Source organism: Dromaius novaehollandiae, chromosome Z, assembly GCF_036370855.1.
Source record: "Dromaius novaehollandiae isolate bDroNov1 chromosome Z, bDroNov1.hap1, whole genome shotgun sequence".
Taxonomy (NCBI): domain Eukaryota; kingdom Metazoa; phylum Chordata; class Aves; order Casuariiformes; family Dromaiidae; genus Dromaius; species Dromaius novaehollandiae.
The window spans coordinates 10,103,186-10,122,220 of NC_088132.1; the positions used below are offsets into that span (position 1 = coordinate 10,103,186).

A 19,035-nucleotide genomic window follows, 5' to 3' on the forward strand; every position below is an offset into this window, starting at 1 on the left:
GCTTGGACAGGGAGGGGTATTTGTTTTTTAAGAGGTACCAGTCCAAACCAAGATTCTTAACTGGTAAATTTGTTCCATGAACGTCAACTGCTTCCATAAGAGTCATGTTTTCCTTTGCCTCCTTTACTAATGTTTCTTGACCAAATGTAAAAAAGCTTGTGAAAACAGATTCAGAAAGCTGCATTTGGAAAGCTGAAAGCTGAACTGAAAGACCTTTTAAAAATGGAATCACTTCACCAACCGAACTTTCATTATTGCTGTGCAGCTCAGTAGCTCCAAAAAAAAGTTACTCTTAGAGCGGCAGAACTGTACCGTTCCAACATGCCCATGCATAGCCTGCTAATATCCAGCACACCATTTCAGTATTTCACCCAAAGGCTTGCCCTTTTTTGTTCTACAAATTAATTTATTTTTTCCACAGTTCTGCTGTTTTCTTTCATCATCTATACAAAACTTTACTTCACATTCATGAAAAGAGATCCAATTCCAAGATCTCACAGCCAAAGTGGTTCTTCAAGTCTCAGTCACCTCCTTCTCTAATCTGATCACTTTAAAGCAGCATTTCCCAGTTCAGACCATTCAGGTCAGCCTGGAATGGAAATGCTGTTACTTCACCTGTCTCAGGAAGCCACTGCAGAACAAAATCTATTCCAATAGCTAATATACTCAGGAGCTTCTCTTTGGACTATTTCTGAGACTTCACAAATCCTCCCAAGCAGATTTCCCAGCTCATCCTCAGCCAAGGCCCACTGCCAGCCTGTTCAAGTGCCTGACAAAAGTTTCCCCATATACATGTTAATTAAGCTGCTTAGCTGCTGCCCTCCCCATGAAACTTCTTCCAGCTGCAGTCTCCCCGCTTTGCGGTTCTCTCCTATGGCCTCTTCTTGCTCCCAGTGCAAGAAACCTGGAGTGCATCCGGATTTCTAGCTCTTTCTCACACTCCTCTTTCCAAGAAGACTACCCAATGTCTCAGGCATATCAGTCGCTCAGGCTGATCACTTCTGGAATATAGGCAGGTCTTAAGAGCCATCCATTTTCTTGCAGTCCCTAACTGATTTAAGAGCTAACTTCCACCACTGCCCTCTCTTCTTCTGCAGAGCCTGGGGCACAGCTGAGTGATTTCCACTGGTTCTTATAACTTTTGACTTGACCATGCTGTATTATTTCTGATTCCTATGGATCTTTATGAATTCCAGAAATTTCCACTGCATCTCTAGCATGTTTCCTGGACTATTCCTTCCAAAAATGCAATTACAAATCCATTCCAGTCTGTAGTACATGCTCAGCTCTACATTTCTGGTCTGGCCTCTTTTACTTCTGCCTTGAGTTGATAGAGGAATTGACGAAAATCAACTATGATTTACTGGAAGCAGCTCCTGCAGTACAGGAGTGCAGTATTTGGACATTTTTTGGTTTAAAGCATGTTAGTGACCTAATTCCAGTAAGTAAGCATAGTCAGCCATTTATGAATTAAGCTTCATGGAGGCCATCAATTGTACAGGTGCCAATCCTAAAGCATTTTTCACCCCAGAGTGGACATACAGCTTGTGTTGCCAGCTTCTTCTCTGACAGGTGTTTTATTAAACCCATTAGAGATTGGGCTTTCTAGGAACTGAGGAAAAAAAATAAACACAGATAATGAGGGAGATATTGCCAGATAAAAAGCTATCCCAAATTCAGGTATCTTTCCCTCAAAGCCCCTGAAATCCTCGGAGTTACAAGAAAAGACTTTTAGAAATGCAAATATTTCTCTCTAAGAGAGACGTTAGCGGTCATCCCTGGGGCGGACACAGGGCCGCCGAAGGGCTGCGGGGAGACGCAGGCGTCACATGGCGCCCCCTCCCTCACAGACCGCCGCCCCCTCCCTCACCCGTCGCCACATGGCGGCCGCCGCCCCTCGCGTCGCCAAATGGCGGCCCCGCCCCCGTCCCGCCCTCCCGCCGGCCAGGGGCGGCCGCGGCGCAGCGCAGCGCAGCCCAGGGCCCATGTCGGCTGCGCGGCCCGCGGCGCCGGGCCCCGGCGGCGGAGGGCCGGCGGGGCCGGCGCGGGGCCGCGGGCTGGAGCTGGATGTGGCGCCGGAGCCGGAGCTGGGCAGCAGCACGCAGACCTCGCACCGGCTGCTGGCCTACAGCGACGCGCTGCTCTCCATCATCGCCACCGTCATGGTGAGCGGCCCCGGCCCACCCCCCACCCCCACCCCCCGCCGCCTCTCCGCCCAGGCTGCCTCCCTGCGCCGTTTGCTTGCCCATTTCCACGGTGCTGGCCTCCTCCCGCGGCCCTTTTCTGCGGTGTTACCGTGACATGGCAGAGCCGCTGCCAGGCCCGCACGGTGGAGCGTTTATCGGCCGTCTCCATAACGTGCACCGTCGGGGCGGGGGGGGGAACAGGCTCGTCCCCACTCTGCAGGAAATAGAAGTTTCTGTTAGAGAATTGCGTTATGACATGGTCCATGAATGCTTGCGTAAAGTTTGGGTGGTGGGTCTTTGGGTTTTTGTTTTTTAGATTTTAATGAAGTTCCCAGTAAGACATGCGTGGTGCTTACGGGGTTTTATTATTTCAGATTTTGCCCGTGGCTCACACGAAAATACATCCCGATCAGGTATCGTATGCTTTCCGTTTTGCTGTTTCTTCTGCCTTTGCGAGCGCATGTGATACTCTAATTTAACTTCCCATTTCAGTTCCAGTTACAGCCTTTCGAAAAGACATAACATCAAAGGACATAAAGCCAGCAGAAATTTCCCCCCAGAAGGAGGAGCTATTGAACCAAAGGCAAAAAAACAAACAAACAAACAAAAAATACCAACACAGCTGAAGCTCCGAGTAATCTACGGAAGTCATGATTTAAGGCCAGAATGAGCTGTATGTCACAGGTCATAGGTTTTGTTTGGTTACTCTTATACAAATATGAATTATCTGTCAGAGCAAAACTTTTTCAAAAAGCATTTGCTGTTTCTAAGGCAGCATTTGTTAAAGAGTCCACATATAGAGTGCAAACTGAATGCTGATTTTAAAATCAGGCTAATTGTAAATGTAGTCATGATAAACAGGTGGAATGAGAGGAGATGCAGAAAACATACTAATTCTGAAAGAAACAGGAGTGTTGGACAACATGAATTAGCATTTGAGAAGATTTACAGTGTTTTATGGTAATTTAGTTTTCTGCTTTTCAAAACAGAGCAAGACTCAGTGTTGAACACTTTTTCTCATTTAGTTTAGGAGGCTCAAGTGTGATTCATAACACAGCAAATGTGCTGCCTGAGTCCATGTAAGCCAGTGTGGTGATACCCGCAAAACTGACAGTTGTGGAGCCCTTTCCTGCCTCAGTGTTAACAGTCATCACATGAAAACCTGTGTCGTGCTTCTGCTTGAAAAGTCAGTGCTGAGAAAATGGAAAGGGTGTTTTGTAGTCATCCCACCTCTGAAATGCATTATTACAGTGATGAGAGAATGCGTAAGTGTATTACATGGTGGATAGGGCATTGGGAAGCCGTTACATGGATTAAAGAGATGTATTGACATGTTATTTGCCGTTAACTGCGTGTTTTAGCATGCTTACAGGTGCCTAATAAAGCAGTTCCTCTTCCTGGACAGTGAAAAAGAGGTTGCTGGAAGAGAACTGTGTTTTTGGTGGGAGTTTCCAAAAAACGTATCTTGTAATGGTATATCATTCTTCACTCACAGACATTGCTAATAATTTCAGAATGTAGCATTTACCTTTCTCCTTCCTTTGTCTGTGTGTCGCTTTATGTTTTGTTTCAGAAACTAGGTGAAAGTGTTCAGCAGCTCCTCCTAGCGAAAATTGCAGTCTACCTAATGACCTTCTTAATAGTCACGGTGGCATGGGCAGCTCATGTAAGGTAGGAACACTGGGAGTGTTTAATACCACTACAAAGTTCAAGAAAAACCCTTATGTGAAAGGACAGGAGATAACTGTATATCTGATATATTTCTGTATTAGATTATCTTTTGTTGGATAGTATTAAAAAAAAACACTATCCTAAGCAGTGACTAAATGTACTCTTACACGACTGAAAGAGCGAGATAAAGAAAAGCAAGCATTGTATCTTTCAAACTGGAATTACTCTTCATTTAGCTTCATATTTTAGGTGGAGTTAAACTTATATTTGTGCTAAAACAGCATGACTTCTTAAATTGTGTGCTGCACAAGTAGAAGGACTCGGACATCACAGGTGGTCCAAAGTTCATCTTTCCCAGTCCTCAGCAGCACTTCTTACCAAACTGATGTTGCAGGTGCTCCATTTTATAGAGCTCTGGACATTGCCACCTATACCCATTTCTTAGTTAAAAAGAATTAACATAAAGGCATCTTCAGGGGGCGGGGGGAGAGAGGAGACAGGAGGGAGCGAGCAGTTTTGGTCTGATCCCATAGGATGCTGAGTGCATTTATTTTTAAGAAGGAAAGTTGGTCCTGTTTCCATTCCCTTAAAAAACGGTTTTGATTGTGTTCTGCAGAAGTCACTAAAAATTACTGTGCTTTCTTTAGAGCTCAGTTAATTGGAGGCAGTTTTTGTTTGTCTTTTCCTAAACATTGGTTTCTCAGTAATACTCCCAAATATTTACAGTAATTAAATAGCACTCGGTTATAACCCAGTGCAACTGTTTTTCTTCAAACTGATAAACTTATTTGTAGTGAACACCTTCCACAGCTAGCAGGTCAGCTGAAATGTTGCAGTTGGTCTTTCTTTGATATACTTGTTTTTGGGTAATATGTCAGACCTCTAAACACTCACGCATCATTGTATATTAGAAAGCTATGAGTCGATAGTGCAGTTTTAAAGGAAGCATGACCTGAATAAGTGTTATGTCAAATTGTCATACTGCTGAGATCTTCTAGATTAGGTTAAGAATCAAGTTAACTCTGCAGCTTACTCTCCACAGCTTTGGAATCAGGACAGTTTTCATTTGAATTTTGGAATTTATAAATTTTACTTTACTTTTTCTTCCCCTTAAGTAAGTGGATTGATCACACTCTAACAGAGACATGCAACTTGTAATTCAATACCTGTAACTGATATTTCACATCAGTGCTTTAATCACCATTCCTGTTCCTTGTCGGCATGAGTAAATGCTCAAGCATAGTTGTTAAATGTGAATGTTTCCCTGAACCAGGAACTTCGTTAACAGGTTATGGGGCAGTTTGCAGAAAAAGCTTATTTTCTATTTGCAATAACAACAGTGCTGTTTCTTCACAAGAAATAATTTTGAGCCTTGATACACTGCAAAGATTCAGGTTCTGAAAGCATAAGCTTGCCTCTGCTCTTCCAAGTCAAATTTGGAGAAAATCATAATAATAGCTCTTCATAGGGGCACATGAGACAGAGAAAAATTAGAGATTCTGGATGCACCCTGAGTATCTGGATCTGTCCTGGAAAAATCTGTGCAGTGCTATTGCAGAACTCAGCTCCCAGCACAACATAGCTTAGTCTGAGAAGCTAAAAGTCAGCCTGATGCCTTCCTCTTTCATTCTGGGATGTGAATATCAAGTAGATGTGTTCAGGTTCTTGTGTGAGCGATAAAGTGTCTACTGTGAAAGTCTGCCTTTGTTCATGCTTCAGCAGTATGTGCAGGAGCAGTGAGCATAAGCTGTGAGTCTCTAGTTAGTTCTGGACCTTGCCCGTGTTTAAGTAAATCAGTAGTTGGTTGACAACTAGTAGTAGTCCTGTAGATCCTGAGCCTTACACAGTTCACTAGCAGTTTCCCAGCCATGCTGTGCCAGGTGATGGAAGATAGCTGTTCTGGAGTGAAACTGCTGTGGAAGAAAGCAACCAAGTAGCCTACTCTTTGACTTGGATGCATTTCATCCTATAAATGAAGGGGCAAGTCCCAAGGAAAGTTGTCATCAGTTCCTGTCTGTGAATCACTCTCAATGCTCCCATTTTCCAAGGCATAATGTCCATTTGTAGCTCTCAGCCTTGTTAGGATTTTGGTATGTGACTTAATGGGTCAGGGCTGACATATGGATCACTTTTTCACAGGTGAATTGGCTCTTCAACAGCAGTGAAGTTGACTGCTCAGCAGAGGATACAATTTCAGGTGCAGATGAAGGATAGAGGAGAGGGGGAAAAAAGAAAAAAGTCAATTTGATAAATATTGTTCTACTTGTCCTTCTAATAGAAATGAGGTTTTTAATAACTCCTCTGTGGCTGAACTTGACTGTTCACATCTAGCTCTTCATATTTTTTAAAACTAATGAATGACTTCTGTTTTTCAATTAATGTACGCAACCTGGACTGCTCGTAAAAATCATGAAGCAAATGAAATCAAGTTCCCCTACAATATCATTGATGTAAAATTTGTAGACAGCATTATAATGCCTGTTTGGGAGAGCTGGCTTGTTCATGGTGTCTTGCTTTGCCTTGGCAGGCTGTTTCAGGTGATAGAGCTCATAGACGATGTCCTCGCTCTTCTAAATCTGGTGAGTCTTGTTAAAATACTTGATGTTTGACTAGCTAGTAAAGGTAATTTTTTTGCATGTTTGTATCTAAATGTCAGAGAGCTTCTAGTTTAGATAGAGTAACACTGTCAAATTTTCAAGCCAGGAAGATACAGGGTTTGAATTCCTCCTTGCCAAAATGGCAGATTGATAACTAACTTGCTTTTAGCATGCACATGTTTAATCATAAGCCAAAAGAAGTTCTGCACCAGATTAGCCTGAAGTTCGTCTGAGTGAACTGAGGAGTCTTCTATGAAGAAATCTCTTGACTCTAATGATCTGTATGACATCTGTCCTCCAGGCTCAAGAAGATGAAATGCTGTGTCTTTTGAGGCAAAAATCGTAATGGTGGATCTGAATTGCAGTTGTGGTCTCAGCTATCTTTCTGTTTAAATTCCTTAGAAATTCTTTCTCCAGTATATTTGGAATATAGGACTGTATAATGTTTCAAAAGCTGCCTACCACTGAGGCACCAATAGTGTCTTTGTATCACTTTGTTTTAAGCTTTACTCTGTCCTAAATGTTCTTTGTTTAAAAAAAAATCTTCATTTATTTCAGAGCATGTTTTCTTTAATGAGCCACACTGTAATATTTTGGTTACTGATAGTTGTAAGGGGGTGCTACAGTGGTGAACATATTCCTGTTTTCATGTAGATCTTTTATCTTACTATATTATTTAAAATTCTGCTCCCTGACAGTGTGTGTACATACAGTTCATTTAATTTTTGTTAATAAAAATACTAGGTTTAAATTCTGTGGGGTAACACTGCAAGAAATTACATGAAAGGAATTGCTTAAGGCATGTAGTTCTTTTCTAATGTAGCTTTCAAAGCAATGCATTTTAGTATGCTTGAGTGTTTTTTATTTGGTCTTTTTATATGGAGTATTTGAACTCAGAAATTAATGCTTTTCACAGGTAAAAATCAAGCATTTGCTTAGGAGGAAAAATAGCAAGGTGTGGTACACTTGTCATTGCTACTTTAGAAGAAGTCTGTTAAGAAACATAAGCAAAACATTTTTTTGTGTTACTGGTAACAAAATTTCAACAGTATCTAAAATCAGCCTGTATAGTTTGGATAGTAAATCTAGAAGGTGAGTATTGGAGCCCTGAAAAACAAAAATGGCAACTCAGGACTAGCCATTTGTTGCAAAGATAGCTCAGCTACTTCACTACTATCTTTTCTTGAGGCAGCACAAGTATTAAAACTGTTTGTGTTGCATTTTCTAGACAAATCTTGAATGACTGGATTGCCAGGTTGTATTTTAGCTAGTGTTTCAAATTTCTTTCTTTTTCTTTTTTTTTTTTTTTTTTTTAGGCTTGTATGATGATCATAACTTTCTTGCCATACACAGTAAGTCCTTTTCTAATATTTTGACTTATGTTTAAATTACAGGATTTTTCTTTATTTATTTAGGAAGACTTTACGCAAAGTATTTAGGAGCTCAGGAGAGCATTATTGTAGTGTAAGCCCTGAATCCATTGCAACAGTTAAGCTATAATTTTTTTAAATGCATGAGAACATGGTGTAATCTTGAACTGCTGAATGCTATAGATCTGGCAGAAACTGGATATTCTAGAAAGAAAGTGGCAGTCATGGGAAGTCTTAGCTTCTTGGAATTTTGGAAGGATGTCTAACTTGACTGATTAGAATTTTGGATTTTATAGGGGAAATAAAACTGTTACAGACTCCCCCTTAGATACCACAATATTTTGTCTTGTAATCTAAACAGAGTTCTTGATATCACTTCTGATTTATTCAACAATGTTGCTTCTGGCCCAGCCAATCTCAGCTGTTAAATCTGCAAACTTGATGTCAGATACCCTTTAGACCTAGGAGGAATATCTACAAGTGAACACTGCATTAGCAGAATAGAGCTGTTGCTTAAAATGCTGGTTGACTTTCATGGTATGAGTAGAGAAGAAAGTATGAAGGGAACCTGTTTCACTATGGATTTTGCATATACATATAACATTATAAAAACTGTATTTTTATATATATTCATGAATATTTATGTCTGTGTAGGTGTATATGTATTTATATGTATATAGGTATGTGTTTGTGTGTGTGTGTGTGTGTATATATATATATATATATATGTATATCAATCTGCAAAGAGTAAGGCTATGGTCACTAAAAGTGTCTTTATTAGCAAGAGCACACACTTTTCCATTTGCCTTCAAGCAGAAATAATTTTAGAAAGTTGTCAGTGTTACCCTAGCAAGTCTCCATGCTATTTTTTTCCCTAATGAAGTTGTAAAAGTTAGCACAAGAGGAAGTCATGGAGGTAGAGAATTTGAAAGATCCAAAAAAGGTCTCCCAGTATCAAGAATATTCACAGTTATGAACATCTTGTCCCCTGAAAACACTATCACAATTACACTTCAGCTACATGCCAGCTGGTAGTTATAATGAAGACATAGCATCAGTGCTTTGGGCCCATCTCTCTAGCTCAGAAGCTTTTGCAATATCAGCATGTGAGCATAGCTCTCTCTCCAGATGCCCTCAGTTGGGATGCCGGCATGTGTTTGTGGCTAGAAACTGCATTCAGTGGAATTTTGTTGAAAAGTAAAGTACTACTTAGGTTTTTGAGTTTCAGTATTGAATGAAAAATACTTCGTTTTCTCTACTGTTATTCCTATATTGCTTCTTAATTAAATGTTTAATCTGACTGCATTTTTCCTTCTAGTTTTCTTTAATGGCCTCCTTTCCAGATGTACCTTTTGGCATTTTCCTGTTTAGTGTCTGTGCTGTTGTCATTGGCCTTATCCAGGTATTGAAGCTATGCATTTACATTTTCTGTTTTTGAGACTAGATGTTCTTGGGTAGAACTAAAATCAAGTTTATTAACTGGGATATAAAATGCTAGGTGTCATTTTTGTTTGTATGGCACTGTTTTACAAAGCTATGCCTGCTATAATAACATAGTACCCATTTATAAGAAGAACGGTTGTATTGCCACTGTCCTGTGAACCTGATTTATGCAACTAAATTGGCTGATCTCAAAGTCCACTGAATTGTAACTCCTTCCACACTTGTTAAAAATGCATTGGGGAAATAGCGGTTGGTGTATGGCATTGATTTTTCTTGCTGTGGTTCTTGCTGAGCTGCCCAGCATGGGCTGAGTGAGTCAGTGAACATGGGCATTCTGCTTTAATTTTAAGTACTTATCAGATGGCACAGTTTTTCCTCTTGGGGCAGTGGCTTGTTCTTTTCTGTTCCTTATTGTGGAGGTCTTTCTTGCTCTTCATTGTAAGATCCAGGGTCATGACAAGCTCTACAGAGCAAATTAAGGTCCCTGTATGTAATATATTGTGAAATCCCAGAGTTTCTAAGACCAGCCCTCCATCCGAAAGGGAAGAGTAAGCTTCAACTGTTGGAACTTGGTGTTTCAAAATTTCATGGCTTTATAGTTGAAATGCTGTGTATACTAGTATGTAATGATTTCTGTAACACTTTTCTCTTTGCAGGCAGTGATAGTTGCCTATGGATTCTATCACCCACACTTACTAAATCAACAGATACAAGTATCTGAAAACCAGAACTTCTATAAACGTCATATCTTAAAGATTATTTTAAGAGGACCAATTTTATGCTTTTTAGCAGCCATTTTTTCTTTTTTCTTTATCCCTTTGGTAAGTTCTTTGAATAGTTCTCTTTTTAAAATGATTAATTAACCTAAAATTTGGACACACCAGTTTGTATTAGTTGTATTTAGGACTAAGCATTAAAAAATTATTCCTATGCTAAATTTCTGTGTTGCCAGTTCTGTGGTGATGTGATCATGGCTGCTATTCTGTGATGAAGATGTTTAGTTCACAGAGAGCCATCTATAATTTGATCTATGAATTTGGGTAGGTTGTGAAACTCCTGGTATCAGAAGTATTTGTATCATTTGCTCTGCGTGGATTTTTTTTTTAAATGCTTCTCTTACTTACTCTTCAAAAACAAATATTTTAAACTGTAACTCAGCTGCTTGCTCATAAGAAGTAGGTGGAATAATGTGGAAAGTTATGTGAGTTAAACACCACGTTGCCTAAAAACTAGACAAGTGAATATAATTGATGCATTAAGTCAGGGTGTTATAGCAAACAGAATAAGTAGATCAGATATCCAGCTTGCATCCCAAACAAATGTTTTTGGCTAAATTCTGCTCTTACACAGCGACTTCCTCCCCCTGCTTTATTAAACGATAATAAGTTGCTCCTGCTGAGTTGTTAATAGCTCTCATGTTCTTCAGAACCACTACTTGGAACTTAAAGCTAGTGTGTGGATGCATCCTGAGCTTCCTTGCTTCTGTCTCGTTCTTTAGGAATAGATGTATCTGAGAAAAATTCCGTGGGAATTATCAGTGTCTAAATTCCCAAATTTGGGAGGAATCGGGTTGATACTCATTGAGTGACATGGAATAATGAGGTCCAAGTGGGAAAATGCCCAGTTTTAATTGAAAACACATTTTGTTTTCTTCTTCTGTGACTTGCATCCTTGCTTCCTTCTCCCTCACCTTGTTCCCCAGTATAATTTCTTGTATATCAAGAACAGTCAAATTACTCTCCAGGTTGCTCTTGTGTGAATAGCTTATGATCTGCTGCGCTCTGTCTTTGGGACAGAACTAGTATGCAGACCATACAGCATGTTTTAGTTCTACGCTAAGGGCAACTGGCACAAAGGGACATAGAAGCAGTTACATACTTTAAAAACAGGCTCAGGAAACAGACACTATTAGAACGTTCTCTTGTTTGGTGAACCTGTTGAGGTGTTCACAAATTTCAGAGGGGTGGGATATTTTTGTAGTAACTGCTTCACAGAGATGCCGAACATAACTTAATGAAGTCAGCTGCTATAAAGGAACCAGAAGAGATTTGTGCAGTTTTATGAAGTTCATATAGACTAGCAGTCAAAAGCAGTAGGGCGCTCTGTTCTTGGCAGTGTCCTTCACAGGTATTTCTCTGGCCCTAGTTTAAGAAAACTTTGAACCCTCTTCCCTTCCACTCCCCTCCGTCTGTCACCTTATTCCAATTCATCTTTTTCTGCAGCATGCTGAAATTACAAAAGTGATTCAACCAAATAAAGTGATTTTTTTTGCATTTTTTTCAGCTGTGGCCCTTCCCATTACTACATGGTTATCCAGACAGTTTTGCCAGCACAATGTAGGGCTGCCTGGACAGTTCATTCGATAAACAGGGTATTTCCAGCTGAATGGCAAGTGACAAGTAACAAGTAACATTAGAAACATGGGATAGTTTCCCAGCTTCCAAAGAAATGATTGCTACATTCTTGTTAACAGAATTATCTCCCTTTCTATTTTAGCTTTCCTCATTGCTGATTCTAAACCTGATATTAAGGTTCTAAACTAGGTACTAGGTTGTACCCATAATATTCAGGAGGCAAATTAGCTCTGTCAGTTGTAGTGCCCAGGTTCATTTTATAGAGGTGCACGTGCATTCAGTTGTTGCCCATTCAATCTCTGTCCAAAAAAACCGTATGTTTCAGATAAACCTCTTCCATGTCATAAAGTCAAGATTTGTTTTTCTTTCATGTGATTATACCTAAAGATTGAGAGTAATCATTTAATATTAAACTTGGAAGCAAATTTATGTTTCAGTAACTAAACTAAAACTGTCTTGATTCCTCTCCATAGTCTTATGTACTGCTTGGGCTCGTTATCGTTTTTCCACACCTCACACGATTCATTACGTGGTGTAAAACCAAGATTGTTGGTGAGTAATAATATTCATAAGGAGTGTATTCAGATACATTGTAAGTTGTCAACTTGTTATCCAAACAACATAGTATTAAGTAAACTTTTTCTACTCCCATTTTCATTGTTGGTATTCAGAACATACTGATATGGGGTTCTCTTGCCAGGCTTCCCAGACTGTTTCCCTCCTCCCTGTTTTCCTTCATTTGATACTTGATCTGTGTTGTTGTTTTGTTTTGCTTTTCCTATGTTTTCCTTAATTTGCTACTTGATCTGTGTAAGGCACATGTTACAAGATAGTTTCTGAAAGCAGAACCTCTCTGGTTTGTCCTGAATATACACACACACACACACACGTGCGTACGCACATGCACGCGCGTATGCACACATGCATGGTGGTGGCAGACTACCTGTTCTTCTTCCCCATTAAACCATTAAAAAGGTTACGTGAGCATTGAAGAACACAGGAAGCTCTCTGCCTGACTCACTTTCTTCCCAGCAATACTGTGTGTTCCCACATTCTCAAACTGATAATCAACAATGTATATGAGAGTCTGTAACAACTAGTAGTAGTAGTAGTGTAAGCCAACCACTTCTAGGGAGGTCCGCTGTTTAGTGTGTTATCTCTGGTTGATGTAATTACTGTGGTCTAAACATATGACTTCACACATGCTTTAACTCAGTCTAAATCTGTGCTGCCTGTCCTCATGGTCTTTGCTGTATTGTCTTTCCACCTCCCTTCCATCTGCACTAGTAACTGCCCAACCACACCAACAGCTCCTTAACTCTACCAGAAAGGAGGTTGCTAAAATAAAGGAGAAAGTGGTATCATGAGGGACTGCCCCCCCTTTGGCAGCAGCATAAATTAGCAACAAAAACGCACCCAAGAGATCATGTCCTTGGAATTAACACCACATAAGTGAATCAGCAGAAAAACATGTCTGTGTTTCTGTCTGCTGTTCCTGTTTAGCCTAGTGTAACTCTGTATGTATTCACTGCAAGTGGAAATACACTTTTGGCTCTGTCATGGGGCAATAACGTCTGACAGGGAAACAGAAATGCTTTGAAACAGCTGAAAGCAGATTCTCAGAGCCAGATAACAGACACATACCAGTATTGCCTGTGCCTACTGCAAGTGGTCGCTGCTGTGTACGTCTCACCCTGTCAGATGGCTAACACTTAGTGCTGCAGAGAAAAAGAAAATGTCTTCCTGGTCCTGTCTGCCTGGAGCAGAGATTTTTGCTGTTTGGTTTTTGTTCTGTAAGTTAGTACACTAATAAGTGAGATGTAATTACGCTTGCTTTTTCTTTAAATTCTTCTCTTTACTTGCTCAAGAGCCTGTAAAGCTTTTCCTTCACCCTGTCTATATTCCCCAAGTGGTGCAGCATGGCTAGCAGGGCAGTCCAAAGCACAGCCTTCAGGGATGAGTTTGACATTTCCCTTTAAAAGCTCCAGAGCCCCATCTTCTGACCAAAGACTGAATTTATTTTAAAGCAGGTGGTTTGATTCCTGCAGTGCTGCCCAGCTCCAGTGAGTTCTTTTCTCCCCAGGCAGTTCTCCTCACTGAGTGGAGGAGCTAAGCTATTAGATGCTGTGCAGCATCTCAGAAAGCCCTGTTTTGTTTAGCTTAAATTTTTTGCTTAATTAGAGCTTCAGGTCATTATTGACTCAGTAGAAGCAGTCTGCCATGTACTTTAAAGGACATGTTTTTGTTCCTGAAGCGCTTGTTGTCCCAGGAAGCCACATGAACCTCAGGGAGAGGCACAGGTCAGTCACACACCTTTTTCTGCAGCTGTGTGGATGAATGGCACTCAATTCTACAGAAAGATTTGGGCAGATGGGGAGAAAGAGAAGGAGTGATCACAGTTTTTTTTTTTCTTTAGCTACCTTGCCTGATTTTTGTCTTTTATTAGTAAACATCTGGATTTGTTTTCCAGGTCAGAGAGATGAAGAGGAACACAGTAACTTAGAGACCTTCACATTTTACCTCAGTGAGCCTCTGAGTAAGGAACGAGTAGAGGCATTCAGTGATGGAGTCTATGCTATTGTAGCAACCCTGCTTATTTTGGATATATGGTAAGGCTTTGTGCTGGCTTTCACACTTTGTGTGGCTAAATATAATATTAAATTGTGTCTATATGTAATTTTTGAGAAATTAAACAAGCATTGTCTTTGACTTTTAAAGTCTGCAGTAGTTACCATAAGTACAATTATCTAAAGCATACAGAGCATGAAGGAAAGAGTCTTCTAACATGCACAGTTCAGCAGCAGTGATCATCAGTCTACTTAGTGTATGTTGGAGTGGGATGAGGTACTTGGAAGTCTTGAATAACAAAGCTTGTTTTATGCTTTATATTTCCAAATGAAAGGCACATATCAATAAAAGATGTTTAGTCCTACTGGCAGCTCTATTACATTAACCAAAAAGAAAGAAAAATTACTTTTAGATTTCCTTTCAGATCCAATTTATATGCAGAACTATTTGAAGTACTTCTTTTAACTTACATATTAGAGAAGTACGAATAAAGTGGATGCCTGTTCATTCGTACTTGTTCAGATTAAAACAGCATAGCTCAGCGTTGTTCCATGTCTGTTTTTTATCATTAACATGAAAAGTAAAGTAAGTTTTCTCTCCACAGTGAAGACAATGTTCCTGATCCCAGAGAAGTTAAGGAAAAGTTCCATGGCAGCCTTCTTGAAGCTTTAAGTGAATATGGACCAAACTACCTTGCCTACTTTGGCTCTTTCGTAACAATTGGTCTTCTCTGGTTTGTCCACCACTCACTTTTCCTTTATGTAACAAAGGCTACACGATTAATGGGACTGCTTAACATACTTTCATTGGCTTTCATTGGCGGGCTCCCGCTGGCTTATCAGCTAACCAGTGAATTTGCAGAGAAGTCTCACAATGAAATAGAAGCCATTCAGGTCAGCTGTGTTATCACTTTCTTTGCCAGCATTTTTCAGTTTGCAATATGGACTACAGCCCTCCTCCATGAAAGGGAAACGTTGCATCCTTTTGCTAGATATGGTGGCAAGGAGCATGCCTTCATGTTTGCCAAGCTTGCTCTCTACCCTTGTGTGAGCCTCGGGGCCTTCTTTCTAACATGCTTGTTAAGTGAATTTAGCACAGCAATTTTCCATCTTATGCAGATTGTAATCCCATTTGCTTTTCTTGCCTTGCGCATTTTTGTTAGAATTTCCTTAACTATCATAAAGTCTGTGATGCCTCTCTCCAGACGGAAGGTTGTGTTGCTAGAAGAAGAGGAGGCATGTTTGTCTCCTGGTGAAACACTGTCCTAAATTTCCATGCAGCACACGTGAAAATGCAATATTACTTTAGTTCTAACTCACATTGAATTAATGTATGGATTATATTGATCTAAACTAAAGCTTGTGTTGATCATAACTGGGGCATATTTAAGTTTGGTAATGCTTAAGACCCTTTCTCCAAAACATGTAATTGAAAGTTGGGTTAGTAGGAGAGACAAAGAAAAACTTGTTCTCCTTTGTTTAAAATTACCTCTTTGGAAAAAATGCTGCTTGAAGTGTAACTGCAGTGATGATCACTTCAGGAGCGCACAAACAGATACTCAGCAAGATGCCCTTTTTCTGACATATGGAACTCCTTGTGGCAGCCAGACACAGGTATAGATAGAGGATGATTATGCTCCTATATAAAGAGTGAATGAGGCCTGAAGACATGAAGGATACCTGAGTTTCTCAGTGGTGAATCAGAGTATTTATGCATACAGACTGTTGGGGTTTTGTTTGTTGTTCTTTTTCATGATTACACTGTCTCTTTTGCAAAGCCATAGAGTTGTGATAGTATATCAAAAGCTGCTTGCTTTTGAATGGCTTTTAGCATGAGTTTAGGTGGGAGTTGCAGTTGTGACTGATGTGCAGTCTTCCAGGCCGCCTTAACACAAATTCTTCTTCAGTCATACTTGACCTTTTTTTAAAAAAAGAATGTATTTAACAAATCAGGATTCATGTGGCTACCTATCCAAGGTTTGAACCAGCTTTGTAATCTCCCAGGGAAGAAACTTGAACTGTGGGAACACCAGTAAATTTGTTTCAGCTGTGAACCAACTGCCCCTTTGGAAAGAAAGATTTTGATTTCTCAGGGTTTTTGTGTCTATTCTCATGCCTGTTGAAAAGAACCTCCTTGAAAAAGGTCTGCCAGCTTGAAGGCATGATTTAGGAGTCATAGAGGTTATGAGACTTTCCTGCCCGTTCTGAAAGTTCCCCCTCAGGCCAGGGAGTTGAGTCTGTCATTAATACAATGAACTCCTACAGACTTTTGAGTTTTGGTAAGAGGGTCAAAGAAACTAACCCAGCAGGAGTTCTAGTCCCTGCAATATTGGGGTTTTTAGGCCTGTATGCAGCTGCTCCAACTTTTCCCTGCATAGAGCTGTTCAGAGGAAGTATGCAAAGTCATCTGGGCCCTGGTTCCCTGGAAGGTTATACATTTCTTTTGGCCAGAGCCGTTAGTTTGTATCTTGAACTGTCCTAGTGCCTGATAACTTTTCTGCCATGTTCAGAGGTATTTGAGGGATTTTGTTTTTCCTCTTAAAAATTACTATAGCAAAGAAAGGCTGGAGTAACTTCGTGAAAACAAAATCGAGGTTAGCTTCAGTCTAGATTGATCTGAGAGCACTTTTACTTTTGGTTTGAAGCACCTTGCTACCAACATGTAAAGTTTAGTGTTAGGTACTTCACGTAAGAGATTGTCTTCAGATATTCTAGGGGTTTTATACCTGGTTGATGCTGAAGGGCTTACAGTGGGGTTGCGCACTGTGTTGTATATGGCTGGATTCTTGTGATATTTAGTAAAAGCACTTTTGGTTCTATATGGTTTTGTTTCTAATGTGAATAAGCAGTGATATGTGTATTTGTAATAAACCTGATAAATAAAATGAGTAAAAGAAAAACTTTACTTTTTTCCATGAAAAAATAAATACTGTTCCATCTCAGGACTGAGGCTTAATTAAGCTGAACACAGAGTAGCGATTTGCTTCAGACAAAACATGAAGGTGTATTTCTCAGATAGTTTGGTCATTCTTGTTCTCCATCCTCATTCTGGTACCTTTTGGCGTAATAGTTAGGTAAATTAAAGCCAAGTGCTCACCAAGTGTGTGCAAGCAAGCTGTTGGAAGTTTGTGAGTTTGAGGCTTATGTTTGACTGGGTGTGGAAAAAAAATCTGTGATAAGTAGTGCTTTCATATCCAGATCATCAAAGAAACACTGAAACATAAAAATATTTTTCATGTGTGCATTTAAGGTGTACAGAAATATTGATATTTTCATTTGATGTACTTAAAAGAAAATGGGACCTGGAAAGGAAACTGACTAAGGCTCTTGAGGATCAGTGAATTGTGTTGTGTAAATATGACGGTGTTTGCTACATAACAGATTTTCCTCTTTTCCTTCTTCCCTTCCACTTGCAAGGGAATGACACTTGCAGAAAGAATGGTTTTATATGTAATCAAGGTAACGTTATTCTAACCAAATTTAACAATATTTCAGAATCTAAATTTAAGGCCAAACTTGACCTGAGAGTTCATATAAAGAAGAAAGTAGTTGGTATAAGATCATTCTGATAGACCATTCTTGTAAATCCTAGGGAAACAAACTGTATTTCAGAATGAGGCATCAATAATTGTGTGATTCTCAAGTAGATACAATGTTTCAAACCTTATTTGTAAGTGGTTGTTCTCTACAGCCAGTGATCTAGGGATCACAGCTTTTTGATCCTAGAAAAATTAAGCATTTCTAATGACTGTAATAATCACAGAATAGCTGATGTTGGAAGGGGCCTTTGGATATCATCTAGTCCAACCCCTGCTCAAGCAGGGTCAACTAGAGCAGGTTGCTCAGGACTGTGTCCAGACAGGTTTTCGGTATCTACAAGGATGGAGACTCCACAACCTCTCTGGGCAACCTGTTCCAGCACTTGACCACCGTTAGAGTAAGATTCATGGGCTTAAGAGTAATTTCCTGTATTAAGGTTTGTGCCCATTGCCTCTTGTCCGGTCACGGCACCACTGGAGCTTGGCTCCATCTTCTGTACTGCCTCCCATCAGATATTTATATGCACTGATAAGATCCCCCCTCTGTCTTCTCTGCTCATGTGACATGTTCCAAGCCCTTCATCATCTTTGTGGCCCTTCACTGGACTCAGTCTAGTATGTCCATGTCCTTGTACTGGGGACTGCAGAACTGGATACAGCACCCCAGATGCGGTCTCACCAGTCACCTTCCTCAGCTTGCTGATGACACTTTTTCTAACGCAGCACAGGATCCTATCCTTTGCCATAATAGTGTTTAAATAAAATCTCCTTAAAGTAAGGAAGTAAAATTTCAGTAGAACTTCAAGATAATGATGAATGGACGTAACTATTCCAATTTCCTGAAAAGAGAGTTTTTTGAAGAGAAAAGATTGGTGTTCAGTATATTACACATTGTTTATGACTTCCTGCATTTTATTTGAAAAGAAATGAGTTACTGCAAATAATTATTTTGCAGATTATCAGGAAGTAGTTTTTTTATAACTGACCCAACCTGCCTTCTAAGTTTGAGCAGACCATGAAAGCTATTGTTTGACATTTGATAAATCCCAGGCAGCTCTTGAAGCTGGATTTTTCAGTAAAATTCAAGACAGACACAGGAATTCTGTACTGGCTGTTTGATTCTTCAGTGTGAGGGTACTCAATGGGAGTTTACAGATTCAGGAACGTGATTTGCAGCTCTGTAATCTCATGAGGTTAGTCAGGATGTGTGGTAACTAACCCATGTGTTTGCTACTGTTGAACAGAGTACAGAGAAAGATGTTTTTCTAGAGAGAAGAAAACATGCAGTTCTCATATAAAGATTATAAT

General features: G+C 40.0%; 1 protein-coding gene across 2 annotated transcripts; it reads left to right on the top strand.

Moving 5' to 3' along the window:
• The first annotated feature begins 1,926 nt into the window (after positions 1-1,926).
• TMEM175 (transmembrane protein 175) lies at positions 1,927-17,093 on the top strand. Of its 2 annotated transcripts, XM_064502427.1 has the most exons (10): positions 1,927-2,165; positions 2,561-2,599; positions 3,760-3,857; positions 6,385-6,436; positions 7,771-7,806; positions 9,143-9,226; positions 9,924-10,088; positions 12,095-12,173; positions 14,092-14,230; positions 14,794-17,093. In XM_064502427.1, the coding sequence occupies exons 1-10, from the start codon at positions 1,986-1,988 to the stop codon at positions 15,455-15,457; spliced, it is 1,536 nt and encodes a 511-aa protein (XP_064358497.1). In that variant the 5' UTR covers positions 1,927-1,985; the 3' UTR covers positions 15,458-17,093. The 2 variants fall into 2 exon arrangements, with proteins under 2 accessions (XP_064358497.1, XP_025954446.2); XM_026098661.2 differs by lacking the exons at positions 1,927-2,165; positions 2,561-2,599 and adding an exon at positions 3,548-3,627.
• Positions 17,094-19,035: the final 1,942 nt, after the last annotated feature.

Excerpts from the sequence above, each read along its gene's own strand:
- TMEM175 (XM_064502427.1), top strand. The coding sequence starts at position 1,986 with ATGTCGGCTGCGCGGCCCGCGGCGCCGGGCCCCGGCGGCGGAGGGCCG. Across the intron at positions 3,858-6,384 it reads GCATGGGCAGCTCATGTAAG|GCTGTTTCAGGTGATAGAGC; the intron begins GTAGGAACACTG and ends TTGCCTTGGCAG. Across the intron at positions 14,231-14,793 it reads CTGCTTATTTTGGATATATG|TGAAGACAATGTTCCTGATC; the intron begins GTAAGGCTTTGT and ends TTCTCTCCACAG.